This window comes from Bos indicus x Bos taurus, chromosome 14 (assembly GCF_003369695.1).
Source record: "Bos indicus x Bos taurus breed Angus x Brahman F1 hybrid chromosome 14, Bos_hybrid_MaternalHap_v2.0, whole genome shotgun sequence".
Classification (NCBI taxonomy): Eukaryota; Metazoa; Chordata; class Mammalia; order Artiodactyla; family Bovidae; genus Bos; species Bos indicus x Bos taurus.
In genome coordinates this window covers 69,845,988-69,861,205 of record NC_040089.1, presented here as the reverse complement: position 1 = coordinate 69,861,205, position 15,218 = coordinate 69,845,988, and the positions used below count along the sequence as shown (strand labels likewise).

General features: G+C 39.3%; 1 protein-coding gene across 1 annotated transcript in view; it reads left to right on the top strand.

Moving 5' to 3' along the window:
• DPY19L4 (dpy-19 like 4) overlaps positions 1–15,218 on the top strand; it is a 65,037-nt gene that overhangs the window by 18,837 nt on the left and 30,982 nt on the right. The window contains 2 exon segments of the mRNA XM_027561513.1: positions 9,213–9,336; positions 13,941–14,075. Coding sequence (XP_027417314.1) covers positions 9,213–9,336; positions 13,941–14,075 — 259 coding nt within the window.

The window sequence follows — 15,218 nt, the reverse complement described above, 5'->3', positions numbered from 1 at the left end:
AAGTGGCTACATGGGTTATTAATATCGGGTTGCTGTTCAGCCGCTAAGTTGTGTCTGACTATCGTGACACCATGGACTGTAGCCTGCCAGGCTCCTCTGTCCATAAGATTTCCCAGGCAAGAATAGTGAAGGAGGTTGCCATTTCCTTCTCCAGGGGATCTTCCCGACCTAGGAGGCAGGGGCTATTGTGAACCATGTTGGAGACTGGCTTTAATACTCATTTCATTTAATCCCTAGATCTTTCTTCATCACAAGTTCAAAGAGAAAGACTAGGCAACTTTTCCATGTAAAAATAACAGCAATTAAAAAATAAATAAGACTCCCTGTCAAAATATTTTAAAGATCTTAGTGAGAATTGTAACAAAATTACCTTATTATAATTTGGTTGCCTTATTTAATGACACAATAAATATATCCTGGGTAGCTGGAGCAGGACTTAGGTAGAAAAATTAATCTGATATATCTCTGTTAAAATGTATCTTTTAGCAATTTAGAAATTCTTAGCAAGTAGTTTTTCTATATGTTTGTTTTCCATTGTTTATTTTTTGGTATATATTTTTTTTCTGTTTTTTTGGCCACATGTTGCGTGGCTTTGGGATCTTAGTTCCCTGACCAGAGATTGAACCTACCTCCCCTGCAGTGGAAGCAGAGTCTTAACCACTGGACCACCAGGGAAGTCCCATGTTGGTATATATTTTATATGGCAAAATATATTTTAATGCCAAGAAAGAATATGCTATCTTTTTTATTCATCAGCTTTGGTTTATATATGATTGCCTGGAAAAGTATAAAAAGACATGAGTTATTCCATTTTGAGTATTAGTTGTGTTCTTAATGACATTTTGTGTTCCTTAATATTAGAATTAGAAGGCAGGATAGTAAAATAGCTCCTGTTTGTTCAAATTGAAGGATGTAGGCATACTAGAAAATTCAAGAAAATTTCAAGAAGTAGCACTGTGTATACAGTAGTGGGGAGAAGTAAAATGATTCCCTCTGAATAGTCTTATCACCAAAATGGGGTAATCTGAGTCCAATCTTCATGTATAAGGAATACAGAAATTGCTCTTGGTCCTCACTGACCTTCTCATCTCAAATATATACCAAAAAATCACTTTCAGTGGACCCAACTTTGTATTTGAAGAGCAAAAAAATTATATCTGATTAAAAGTCTATACTAAGTTTAATCTTTGGCCAAAAAAAAGATTACTAAACACATTGGTGATTAATAAAAGGTAAAATGCAAGGAATGCACATGTTGCAGAGTTGACAGAAAACAGTGGTAACACGTGGTGCTGGATCTATAATAATCTTACTGGAATACTCCAGGTACTTGTGGAATTATAAGGTTTTCAATTTTAGATTCCGGTTTTTCTGAGGAATTTCATTTTATCCAAAAAAGTAATTTTAAAAATAAGGGAAGATTTCACTGCCTCAGTAGTAGTATTTGTAATAAAATGAAAGATTAGAAAACAACCTAAATATAATGGAACTAATAGGTAAACTATAATATGTTGATGCAAGAGAACATATAGCTATTTGAAATTATACTAATATTGCATAGGTATTTTTCAGCTTTCACACATGATACATAGACATGCCAGGCTGTTTTTCACATCTAATCTAAATCAGTGTTTGTGAGCTTCCCTTTTGGCTCAGTGGTAAAGAATCCACCTGCCAGTGCAGGAGACATGGGTTCCATCCCTGTCCAGGAAAAGCCGGTGGGCCACAGCTGTTGAGCCTGTGCTCCAGAGCCTGGAACCACAGCTGGTGAGCCCACCTGCTGCAACTGCCGGAGCCTGTTCATCCTAGAGTCTTTGCTCTCTAACAAGAAGTCCACACACCACACCTGGACAGTGGCCCCCACAACTAGAGAAAAGCCCATGCAGGCAAAGACCCAGCACAGCGAAAGCAAATAAAAAAGTCAGTGTTTCTCAAGCTTCACATATGTATATTTAAAACTTTATAATCATGGATTTCATGTGTTGACTTAAATAATCTGAATGATGCGTGAATGTGTGCTCAGTCGCTTCAGTTGTTTCCGACTTGGTGACCCCATAGACTGCAGCCCGCCAGGCTCCTCTGTCTGTAGGATTCTCCAGGCAAGAATGCTGGAGTGGGTTGCCATGCCCTCCTCTAGGGGATCTTCTCGACCCAGGGATTGAACCCGTGTCTCCTGCATTGGCAGCTGGGTTCTTTACCACCAGCACCACCGGGAAACCCAATTTGAATGATGATGTTACTTAAATATAAAACATAAAACTATGTTTCCAACTCCTTGTGATGAAAACATTTATGATAGTATTGAAACCAATTTACTAATGAAGTAACAAACTAGTAAAATATTAACTAGAAACATTAATGTGAAAAATGATATTTTGCTAAAGCCAAATTTCTACTCAGCATGTATATAGTACCGGAGCTTCCCTGGTGGCTCAATGGTGAAGAATCCACCTGCTAATGTAGGAGATACGGGTTCAGTCGTGGGTCAGGAAGATCATCTGGAGACAGAAATGACAGTTCACGCCAGTATTCTTGCCTGGGAAATCCCATGGACAGAGTAGCCTAGCAGTCTACGGTCCATGGGGTTACAAAGAATCAGACACGACTGAATAACATATACCAGTTCACTAGGTTCTTTTGAGTATGGCAAACCTACATGACTGAGTACTGTGAGATGACTCAGATCTCATGTTGCTCTGTTATCCATTATGAAATTTTTTTTTTTTTTTTTACCATAGTGATCTGTACATTTTGTTTTTACTTGGCAATACATCACTTACTATTAAGAAAACCATGTCATGTTTTTTTTTTTTTTCTGATTAACCCAAGGCAGTTGAAGTAGTACTCTGTAACCAATTGGATTATTAACACAAACATGAAAGTGAGTCCTGATCTTTTGGCAATAATGAGTTACAAAGTGGTCATCCAGTTGATTCAGGTTATGTTTATGCTATGATGTATTTGAAATGAAAACACAAAAACTCAGAGTTGGCTGTCTCTGGGAATATATCCGTAGGCCTGGTTGATGAAAGTAATTATTATTTGAACTGCTGGTTTGTGCTGCTCTCTGCTCGACACTGCAACTGGGGAGAAAAAGTAAGTCTCACTGGATTTTGTCACATCCCATTGTTATCCTTCTGGTGCTTACAGCCACCAGGGATGGTGGTGTGGGGAAGAACGTTGAGTAACACAGGCATTCAGGACTGGGGCTGTGAGGAGGCTTGTTCATGTAGAGAGTAACTGGCAGAGTTGCTCAGTTTTTGCTGCAGTGACTAAGAAGGTTCCCTCATCCCTTCCCAGATAGTGTTTCTGGTGCACAGTGTTGTAGGTTTCACTGTACTGATCTGTGCGTTGGGTAGGGGTAGTGAATGAGTCTTTGGAATGAGGATTACAGGTTCAGCTTCCCAATTCTGGGCTGGTAGAGTGGTTGGCAAAGTCCTGACTTGAGAATAGACATCCTCTCCTTCCTGTTTGTTGACTAATGACATGGTGAATATCTTGTTTTGTGTTTTAGAAAGTCAACTTTCACAACAAATTTTCAGAAGTAATATTGTATGAGAATAGGTGGTCTTTAGAATACATGATATTCACAAAATGGTATTGAAGCAATCACATCTGAAGAAGAAATACTCCATACATAATAAAATAAATTCCAATTGGGTTAAAGAATTAAAAGTAAACAATGAGACCAATAATCTCTATACAAAACCATTGGTTCCTGTTTTTAAAAACTGTAGTAGGTAAAGTCAAAAACAAGGTAAATATATAACAATAGGGAGGAACTGGTTAGATTATGATAAACATGTATAGTTATGTACCATGACCATTCAATGTTCTTGAAGTTTATGGGCGTATATATTACAGAAGATGCTCATATTGTTAAGTAAAAATTGATCATACAGAGTTATAAAAGAGGAAAGATCTAATACTGTTGACTAGGTTCTAGAAAATGTATTGTTTTTCAACTTGTATTTCATTTGATCTTCATGTTTTTAATATGTGTGTATATATATTTTTTCAATTACATATACATTCATAGAACACAGGTTATTTTCTAATACTTTCTAGCAGTTTTGAGGTATAATTGATATAGAATAAGCTGTACATATTTAAAATGTACCAGTTGATAATTTTAGATGTTTAGACACACTTGTGAAACCATCAACAAAATCAGTATAATGTTATCACCACCCAGAGTTTAGTTGTGCTATCTGGTAATCTCTCCCTTGTTCCTCTTCTTACCCCACCTCTACTGCTGTTCCACTGTCTTCAGGAAACTTATGATTTGCTTTCTGTCACTGTAAATAAGTTTGCAGTTTCTAGAAATTTATATAAATGGAGTCATACGGCGTATATTTTTTGTTTTTTTTCTTCCACTCAGCTGAGTCATTTTGAGATTCACGTATGTTGAGTGTATCAATAGTTCATGCCTTTTTGTTGCTAAGTAGTAAGTAGCCTATTGTATGGCTGTGCCACATTAAAAAAAAATGTTCCCCAGCCAGGGATTGAACCTGCCCACTCGGCAGTGAAACGGCAGAGTCCCACCCACTAGACTGCCAGGGAATTCCCTGTCAGTTCAGTTCAGTCGCTCAGTCGTGTCCGACTCTTTGCGACCCCATGAATCGCAGCATGCCAGGCCTCCCTGTCCATCACCAGCTCCCAGAGTTCACTCAGACTCAACGTCCATCGAGTCAGTGATGCCATCCAGCCATCTCATCCTCTGTCGTCCCCTTCTCCTTCTGCCCCCAATCCCTCCCAGCATCAAAGTCTTTTCTAATGAGTCAACTCTTCGCATGAGGTGGCCAAAGTATTGGAGTTTCAGCTTCAGCATCATTCCCTCCAAAGAAATCCCAGGGCTGATCTCCTTCAGAATGGACTGGTTGGATCTCCTTGCAGTCCAAGGGACTCTCAAGAGTCTTTTCCAACACCACAGTTCAAAAGCATCAATTCTTTGGCGCTCAGCCTTCTTCACAGTCCAACTCTCACATCCATACATGACCACTGGAAAAACCATAGCCTTGATTAGACGGACCTTTGTTGGCAAAGTAATGTCTCTGCTTTTGAATATGCTGTCTAGGTTGGTCATAACTTTCCTTCCAAGGAGTAAGCGTCTTTTAATTTCATGGCTGCAGTCACCATCTGCAGTGATTTTGGAACCCAAAAATCACAGACTAAAGTCTGACACTGTTTCCACTGTTTCCCCATCTATTTCCCATGAAGTGATGGGACCAGATGCCATGATCTTTGTTTTCTGAATGTTGAGGTTTAAGCCAACTTTTTCACTCTCCACTTTCACTTTCATCAAGAGGCTTTTTAGTTCCTCTTCACTTTCTGCCATAAGGGTGGTGTCATCTGCATATCTGAGGTTATTGATATTTCTCCCGGCAATCTTGATTCCAGCTTGTGCTTCCTCCAGCCCAGCATTTCTCATGATGTACTCTGCATATAAGTTAAATAAGCAGGGTGATAATATACAGCCTTGACATACTCCTTTTCCTATTTGGAACCAGTCTGTTGGTCCATGTCCAGTTCTTTTTTTTTTATTTTTAAACTTTACAATATTGTATTGGTTCCATGTCCAGTTCTAACTGTTGCTTCCTGACCTGCATACAGATTTCTCAAGAGGCAGGTCAGGTGATCTGGTATTCCCATCTCTTTCAGAATTTTCTAGTTTATTGTGATCCACACAGTCAAAGGCTTTGGCATAGTCAATAAGCAGAAATAGATGTTTTTCTGGAACTCTCTTGCTTTTTCCATCATCCAGCGGATGTTGGCAATTTGATCTCTGGTTCCTCTGCCTTCTCTAAAACCAGCTTGAACATCAGGAAGTTCACGATTCAGTTACTGCTGAAGCCTGGCTTGGAGAATCTTGAGCATTGCTTTACTAGCATGTGGAGATGAGGGCAATTGTGCGGTAGTTTGAGCATTCTTTGGCATTGCCTTTCTTTGGGATTGGAATGAAAACTGACCTTTTCTAGTCCTGTGGCCACTGCTGAGTTTTCCAAATTTGCTGGCATATTGAGTGCAGCACTTTCACAGCATCATCTTTCAGGATTTGAAATAGCTCCACTGGAATTCCATCACCTCCACTAGCTTTGTTCGTAGTCATGCTTTCTAAGGCCCACTTGACTTCACATTCCAGGATGTCTGGCTCTACGTCAGTGATCACACCATCGTGATTATCTGGGTCGTGAAGATCTTTTTTGTACAGTTCTTCTGTGTATTCTTGCCACCTCTTCTTAATATCTTCTGCTTCTGTTAGGTCCATACCATTTCTGTCCTTTATCGAGCCCATCTTTGCATGAAATGTCCCCTTGGTATCTCTAATTTTCTTGAAGAGATCTCTAGTCTTCCCCATTCTATTGTTTTCCTCTATTTCTTTGCATTGATCGCTGAAGAAGGCTTTCTTATCTCTTCTTGCTATTCTTTGGAACTCTGCATTCAGATGTTTATATCTTTCCTTTTCTCCTTTGCTTTTCACTTCTCTTCTTTTCACAGCGATTCGTAAGGCCCCCCAGACAGCCATTTTGCTTTTTTGCATTTCTTTTCCATGGGGATGGTCTTGATCCCTGTCTCCTGTACAGTGTCATGAACCTCATTCCATAGTTCATCAGGCACTCTATCTATCAGATCTAGGCCCTTAAATCTATTTCTCACTTCCACTGTATAATGATAAGGGATTTGATTTAGGTCATACCTGAATGGTCTAGTGATTTTCCCTACTTTCTTCAATTTCAGTCTGAATTTGGCAATAAGCAGTTCACGATCTGAGCCACAGTCAGCTCCTGGTCTTGTTTTTGTTACTGTATAGAACTTCTCCATCTTCAGCTGCAAAGAATATAATCAATCTGATTTCGGTGTTGACCATCTGGTGATGTCCATGTGTAGAGTCTTCTCTTGTGTTGTTGGAAGAGGGTGTTTGATAGGACCAGTGCATTTTCTTGGCAAAACTCTATTAGTCTTTGCCCTGCTTCATTCCATATTCCAAGGCCAAATTTGCCTGTTATTCCAAGTGTTTCTTGACTTCCTACTTTTGTATTCCAGTCCCCTATAATGAAAAGGACATCTTTTTTTGGCTGTTAGTTCTAAAAGGTCTTGTAGGTCTTCATAGAACCGTTCAACTTCAGCTTCTTCGTGTTACTGGTAGGGGCATAGACTTGGATTACTGTGATATTGAATGGTTTGCCTTGGAAATGAACAGAGATCATTCAGTCGTTTTTGAGATTGCATCCAAGTACTGCATTTCTGACTCTTTTGTTGACTATGATGGCTACTCCATTTCTTCTGAGGAATTCCTGTCTGCAGTAGTAGATATAATGGTCATCTGAGTTATTAAATTCACCCATTCCAGTCCATTTGAGTTCGCTGATTCCTAGAATGTCGACATTCACTCTTGCCATCTCTTGTTTGACCACTTCCAATTTACCTTGATTAATGGACCTGACATTCCAGGTTCCTATGCAATATTCCTCTTTACAGCATTGGACCTTGCTTCTATCACCAGTCACATCCACAGCTGGGTATTCTTTTTGCTTTGGCTCCATCCCTTCATTCTTTCTGGAGTTATTTCTCCACTGATCTCCAGTAGCATATTGGGCACCTACTGACCTGGGGAGTTCCTCTTTCAGTATCCTATCATTTTGCCTTTTCATACTGTTCATGGGGTTCTCAAGGCAAGAATAGTGAAGTGGTTTGCCATTCCCTTCTCCAGTGGACCACATTTTGTCAGATCTCTCCACCATGATCCGCCCGTCTTGGGTTGCCCCACAGGCATGGCTTAGTTACATTGAGTTAGACAAGGCTGTGGTCCTAGTGTGATTAGGTTGACTAGTTTTCTGTGAGTATGGTTTCAGTGTGTCTGCCCTCTGATGCCCTCTTGCAACACCTACCGTCTTACTTGGGTTTCTCTTACCTGGAATTCCCTGTACCACAATTTTAAAAGAAATAATTTTACTTACTTTTTTATGGCTGTGCTGGGTCTTCATTGCTTTGTGCGGCTTTTCTCTATTTGCGTGGAGAGGGGGTTCCTTTTCATTGCGGTGCTTGGGCTTCTCTTTGTGGTGGCTTCTCTAGTTGCAGAGCACAGACTCTAGGCATGTGGGCTTCAGTCCTTGCAGCCCACAGGCTCAGTAGTTGCTCGGGGCCCTGACAGCACTCGGGCTTGGTAGTTGAGGCTCACAGGCTCAGTAGTTGAGGTGCACGGGTTTAGTTGCTCTGCAGCATATGGCATCTTCCCGGACCAGGGATTGAACCCCTGTCCCCTGGATTGGCAGGTGGATTCTTAACCGCTCTGCCACCAGGGAAGTCCCTGTACCACAGTTTGATTGAACCAAAATAAATGCAAACATGTTTGTCTCCATTAGGAGAATTATGCAGCAGTTTTCATGAAGTATTTTAAAGCAGTAGCACCATTGTGTTTGTGTGGGGGGCGGCGGGCGCAGAAATAGCCATTGAATTTATGGAGATCCAAATTTAATTGTTAGGAACGGAGTCCGTTGTGTTAGAGGATATGCATAGGAGACAACACGCAATGAAGATTGATACAGGAGAAACTTAGGAGGCACCTCCGAAAACATTGTGTTTGTGATTCTGGAAGTTTTCAGAGCTCTCTAGATCTATCATATACAGGGCTGTTGTAATGTTAATTCTGGAAGGAGTATTAAGTAGATATTAGAAGATATGCATTGTAATCCTAATTGTGTCATCTTTTAGCTAAATGACTTAAGTCACTACTTCTCTGAGCTTCTTATTCCTTTTACATAAGAGTTAGTATAAGAACTGCTAATTCCATAGTGCACACTGTGCTCTAGAGAGATAACCATGTCTAGAGATACCCCTCTAGAGAGGGATAACCATGTCTTTTCTAAGGGAAGGGAAGGTGGGGGTTGAACTCCAGTGTACTTGCAACAAGTTGTGTGTTGTAGCATGAGGCTGTATTTGCCCCGAGCAGAGATGCCTTTTTCAAAATCTCACAAAGGCCCATCTATTCATCAAGCAGACACAGCAGCACTGAGTCTCCCTGGGTGGGAGGTCAGGTAGTAGTGAAACAATGAATTTGTTGTAAGATGCCGCATAGGTAATGATGGCTTTGTCCATGCCTGCCTCACAGGATATGGAGGACAATGAGATGTGTGTGAAAGTGCCTTGAAAAGTGTAGTGTTACACAAATACAACGTCTTGCTCTTTTGCTGCTCATCTATGGTTTATTTTAGGGTAGATACAACAAGAATTGAACACTCCATTCCTTTAAGAGAAAACTGGGCACTACCGTACTTTGCATGCCAAGTTGCTGCACTGACAGGCTATTTAAAAAGCAACTTAAATTCTTATGGAGAGGTAAGATGCAAATTTATTTGTCACAATTCTGATATATTGCAAATGTGGTATATAATTTTAAAGCTATTCATATGAAAAGTTGTTATATTCAGTGAAATCTAGTTACTTCATGATAATCTTGTTATAACTTTTTCTGTAGTCTGACAGTAAATTATATTTAGGAGAAGGGAGATGTTACTTGTTTTAGTGCAGTTACTTGACAAATATGAAGAATATTTTATTATGAAAATGAATGTTTCATTATTTTTCTATTTCTCTCACTTTTGGGACATTCATGGCCTTTAATCATCACGAGTTGAAGAATATTAATGAAGTTAGAAAGTGACCGCAAGTGAGAGCAGTGGTAGCAATGCACGTTTTGTTTACATTTACATTTTACATTTTGTTTGCCTTTATGTTTTCTGTGACTGAGGTATAAGAAAGCTTCAGGAGACTGTCCTGGGTGGTTTAGATTCTTAACTTTTGTTGTTGTTACTGCTGTAAACCCTTCAGGAATCAGGTGAAGCTTAGATACTCCATCTCAGAATAATGATTTTAAATGCATAAAATAAAATAAATACGATTATAAAAGGCAACCAATTATATTGAACTTGACTTCAATGTAGTAATCTTTTGATTGTCTGCCTGTCTTGGATTAAGAATTCTCAGCCTGAAAAAGGGACTGACTACAGGAACCTGGTTGGCTAGGAAATAGGATTCGCTTAAGGTTCCTTTGTGAAATCTCTGAAAAATACTCTATTCTTTCAGGGATGTCAGATGTCCTGAGCATAGCAAACTTTATTTCATTTTCTGTAGTACTAGAATTTCCTTTTTTATCTAAAATAATAACACATTTGAGATTTGTAATTTTTCTTTTGCTGGGCTTGTGTAAAGACCTTTCTAAGGAGGAATATTTTCTATAATAGGAAGTCTTTAATTGAATGTTTTCCTGTTAGATTGTGCAGCCTTCTAGGGAAGAATAGTTCTTCAGTTTATGTTTAAAAGTGTAACATAGCAAAATGAACTGCCTAAGCTTCTTTATATTTACTATTATTTTGAATTAAAGTGAAAATTTTGTTGCCACAAAAAAAGATGTGTTGGGTTTTTTTTGGCCATGCCTCAAGGCATCTTAGGTTCCCTAGCGGGGATGAAACCCGTGCCTTCTTTAGTGGTAGTGAAGTCCTAACCACTAGACTGCCAGGGAATTCCCTATCAAAGATAAAATGATTTTTAATAAAATCATTCTTCTGGAACTTCGCTGGTGGTACAGTGGTTTAGACTTCACCTTCCAAGTCAGGGTGCATGGTCTGGGAGCTAAGATCCCACGTACTTTGCTGCCAAAAAAATGAAAATACAAAACACAAGCAATATTGTAACAAATTCAATAAAAGACTTTAAAAATAGTCCACATCAGGGTTTCCCTTGTGGTCTAGTGGTTAAGAATCTGCCTGCCAAGCAAGGGACACGGGTTTGATCCTTGGTCCAGAAAGATCCCGCATGCCTTGGAACAACCAGGCCTGTGCACCTGAGAGCCTGAATGCTGCAACAAGAGAAACTACTACAATGAGACGCCCAGACTCTGCAAGGAAGAGCAGCCATCATTCTCTGAAACCAGAGAAAGCCCACACACAGCCACAAAGACCCAGTACAGCCAAAAAAAGTAAACAAAAATGAAAAAAATCATCAGGAAGTATATTACTAATAATAAACATTTTAAGAAATAGCCCATGTCAGAAAAGTTTCTTTAAAAAAAAAATAAAATTATTTATTTTAAAAGGTGTTTCAGAAGAGGTAGAATAAAGTGTAAATGTATTTTTCCCTTCTATACCATATTCTATATTTTTGTGAATATCATTGTTTCATTGCCATGTTGTGTATTCTTCCTAGTACTTTAAAAAATTGTTTTAATTAAAAAAGGACTTCCCTGGTGGTCCAGTGGTTAAGAGTCCACCTGCCAAGGCAGGGGATACAGGTTCAATCCCTGGTCCAGGAAGATTCCACACAGTGCGGGGCAACTAAGCCCGTGCACCACAGCTGCTGAGCCTGTGCTGTAAAGCCCGTGTGCTGTGAGAAGGGAGACCACCATGAAGAGATGCCTGTGCACTGCAGCTCGAGAGCAGCCCTGGCTCACTGCAAACAGAGGAGGCCTGTGCAGAGGCCGCGGGAACCCAGTGCAGCCGAAATGCCCTCATATATATAATAATAATAAAATACATACATTTAAAAAGTAATAAATACATCTACGTTATGCTGCTGCTGCTAAGTCGCTTCAGTCGTGTCCGACTCTATGCGACCACATAGACGGCAGCCCACCAGGCTCCCCCGTCCCTGGGATTCTCCAGGCAAGAACACTGGAGTGGGTTGCCATTTCCTTCTCCAATGCATGAGAGTGAAAAGTGAAAGTGAAGTCGCTCAGTCGTTTTCAACTGGTAGCGACCCCATGGACTGCAGCCTGGACTGCAGCCTACCAGGCTCCTCCATCCATGGGATTTTCCAGGCAAGAGTACTGGAGTGGGGTGCCATTGCCTTCTCCGCATCTATGTTATACAGATGGTAAAAAAAAAAATGTCAGTGTAAGTGGATAGATACACAGTGAAAAGTATATTTCCCTTCAGTTCATTATTGTTTACCAAAGACCTGGTGCTTTTTGTAGGGATATAAGAATAGCTTATACTCCTATTTTTGTTTACATATTTTTCTCCTTTTTTATTTAAGCGCAATTATTTTTCTGTATTTTGAAAGTATTCCATGAGTTTCTCCCTCCTCCTCTCCCATCCTCTTTCATTTTTTTCCTCTCAATATTAACGTAAAGGAAGTAAATTATGTTTAGCAGTTATTTGATTATGTGTAACCACTCGTGTGGTACTGGGCTTCACTGGTGGCTCAGATAATAGACAGTCCACCCTGCAGTGCAGGAGATCCGAGTTTGATCTCTGGGTTGGGAAGATCTGCTGGAGAAGGCAATGGCAAACTACTCCAGTATTCTTGCCTGGAGAATCCCATGGAAAGAGGAACCTGGTGGGCTACAGTCTATAAGGTCACAAAGAGTCGGACACAATTAAGCAACTGACACACACATCTGGTACTCCAGAGTACACAACAAGAGCAAAATATCTATTCAGATATTAAAGCAGCAGCAATATTAAGGATTGTATAAAAACATCGCGGTTAAAAAAGAGCAAGTTTTTACTGTGGTGTCTTCTTAACCCTTCAGCTTAAAACTCAATTTTTTAAGAAAACAAAACTGCACTTTCTGCCGCCATGATGCCTGTGAAAAAGCTTATAGCATGGGGGAGCAAAGAAAGAAGAAGGTCCTGAAGTTTACTCGTGACTAGACACACCCTGTAGGGCTTCCCTCGTAGTTCAGTTGGTAAAGAAGCCGCCTGCAATGCAGGAAACCTGGGTTCAATCCCTGGGTTGGTTGGGAAGATCCCCTGGAGAAGGGAACGGCTACCCACTCCAGTATTCTGGCCTGGAGAATTCCGTGGACTGTATAGTCCGTGGGGTCGCAAAGAGTCAGAAACAACTGAGCGACTTTCACTTCACTATACCCACCCTGCAGAAGATGGAATCTTGGGTGCTGCCGATTTTGAGCAGTTTCTTCAGGAGAGAATTAAAGTGAATAGAAAAGCTGGAAATCTTGGAGGTGTTGTAATAGTTGAAAGAAGCAAAAGCAAGATTACTGTAACGTCTGAGGTACCTTTTTCCAAAATGTATTTGAAATATCTCACCAAAAAATATTTGAAGAATAACCTGTGTAGTTGCTAAGAGCAAAAAAAAAAAAGTTACAAATTGTGTTGCTGCTAAGTAATTAATCAGGACAAGGAAGATAAAGATTAAAATTCAGTTATCTGGAGTATTTTGTATGTTGTTGCTCTTTTGTTGTGTCTGATTCTTTGTGACCCCATTGACTGTAGCCCGGCCCACCGGGCTCCTCTATCTGTGGGATTCTCCAGGCAAGAATACTGGATTGGGTTGCCATCTCCTTCTCCAGGGGAACTTCCTGACCCAGGGGTTGAAACTGTATCTTCTGCATTGGCAGGTGGATTCTTTACCACCGAGCCACCTGGAAAGCCCAATTTTGTATGAGTTCTTCACTAAAATTTAGAAACCAAATAGATACATACATACATATATATATATATATATATATAAAAACTGTCATTCCATTATGTTTGCTTCCCCTTGAATTCACCCTATACATACACATTGTGTGTGTGTGTGTGTGTGTGTGTTTGAAAGAAGATTTGCGCCTGAATCAGTAGTAGTGACCACCCAGCAGTCAAGTCTAGTAAAAGCCACCATTTAAAAATACTTACTACCTTATCTCTTAGAATGAAAGAAAATTTTACTGAATTTTCTTCTTTTCTTTTTTTTATCTTCCTGAGGTTCTCAATATGATGTTGAACATGAAGGGCAAGTGGTTGATTTCTTTGTAAAACGTTTGATTTAAGATCTTATTGTTTATGTAAAGATTTAATCATAATTATGTGATTTTTAAAAAAAGTTTTAAGAGTTGCTTTAAAATAGAACCAGTAAGGGCTGCAGAAGTTCAGGTAACAACCTTATGGGTTTGTATAGTAACAAAGCTGTTAACACTAATTTCTTGCTTTTCTTTTCCCTAGAGGTTTTGCTACTTGTTGATGAGTGCTTCAACTTACACCTTTATGATGGTGTGGGAGTACAGCCACTATCTCTTGTTTCTTCAAGCAATATCTCTCTTCTTGCTAGATAGTTTTTCACTGGAGCAGAGTGACAAGGTATTAATGGCATTTCAAAATTATGACTTTAAATCTGCAGAATTTTAAATCTAGTGTTTATAAGGTTGTATAAAAACCATTTAGCTTTTAAACTTATTTTGAAATGCTTTAATAGGCTCTGATTTATACTTCTACTTAAAAGGTTGTTAAACTCATTCTTCCCTAGTCCTTTTAGAAGCACTTTGAGAGTCCCTTAAGCCTGGGCTGTTTAACCAAAGTCACCCCTGTGCTTCCTCTCTATTTCTAGCCATTTCTCCATCTTCCCTGTTTCTTAAAAAAAAAAAGTGAAATATAGGACATGTTCAAAAGAGTCTATGTATGCTATATATATCCCATGGGCTGAGTATCCAGGCCAAGGGGTCACAAAGAGTTGGACATGACTGAGCAACTGAGCACACATATAGTGTATAGAAAAAATATGAGTAATTGAACACCCAGGCCAAGAATTGGAGCATTTCAAAACCCTGAAAGCCCCTTTTTCCCAGTCATATCCTGCTCCCTCTCCAACAGAGGCTAACTGTCCTGAATTTTGTTAATCCTTTCCTTCTTTTTATTTTTTTTTACCACCTATCTATGTATTCCTAAAAATACGTTGTTAAATTATAATGTATTGTTTACTTTTGCCTGATTTGCTTTTGAGATTCATCCATGGTGATATATAGAGCTATATTTCATTCATTTTTATTTATTAATATATTCTGCCACTAAATAACATTTCAGCTTTTTTCCAGTTTATTGTTCATATGACCAGTGCTGCTATAAGCATTCATATACATATCACCCTGCTCAGAAGATTTTTCTAGAAGATATACCTCATAGTGGAATTAGAAGTCAAAGGATAGTGCATATTCAATCTAACTAGAGATACCAAGCCTTTCCCCAGAAGAGTTATATTGATTATACTCCTGTCAGCAGTAGTTTCCCGTAGACATTCAGTTCCTTTGTTTATCTTTTTATTTTTTTGCTTTGTTATCTTTCTTTTCCTTATTTATAAACATTTATTGAGTTTTTAATATATTGTCTTATCTAGAAATTTGGGAATCTTCATGCTCATCCTTTTTCTTCCACTTGGTCCAGAATCCTGGTGATTAGGTTATTTAAATAATCATTAACCAAGTATAAAGTTGTTAACTTGTTAAGTGA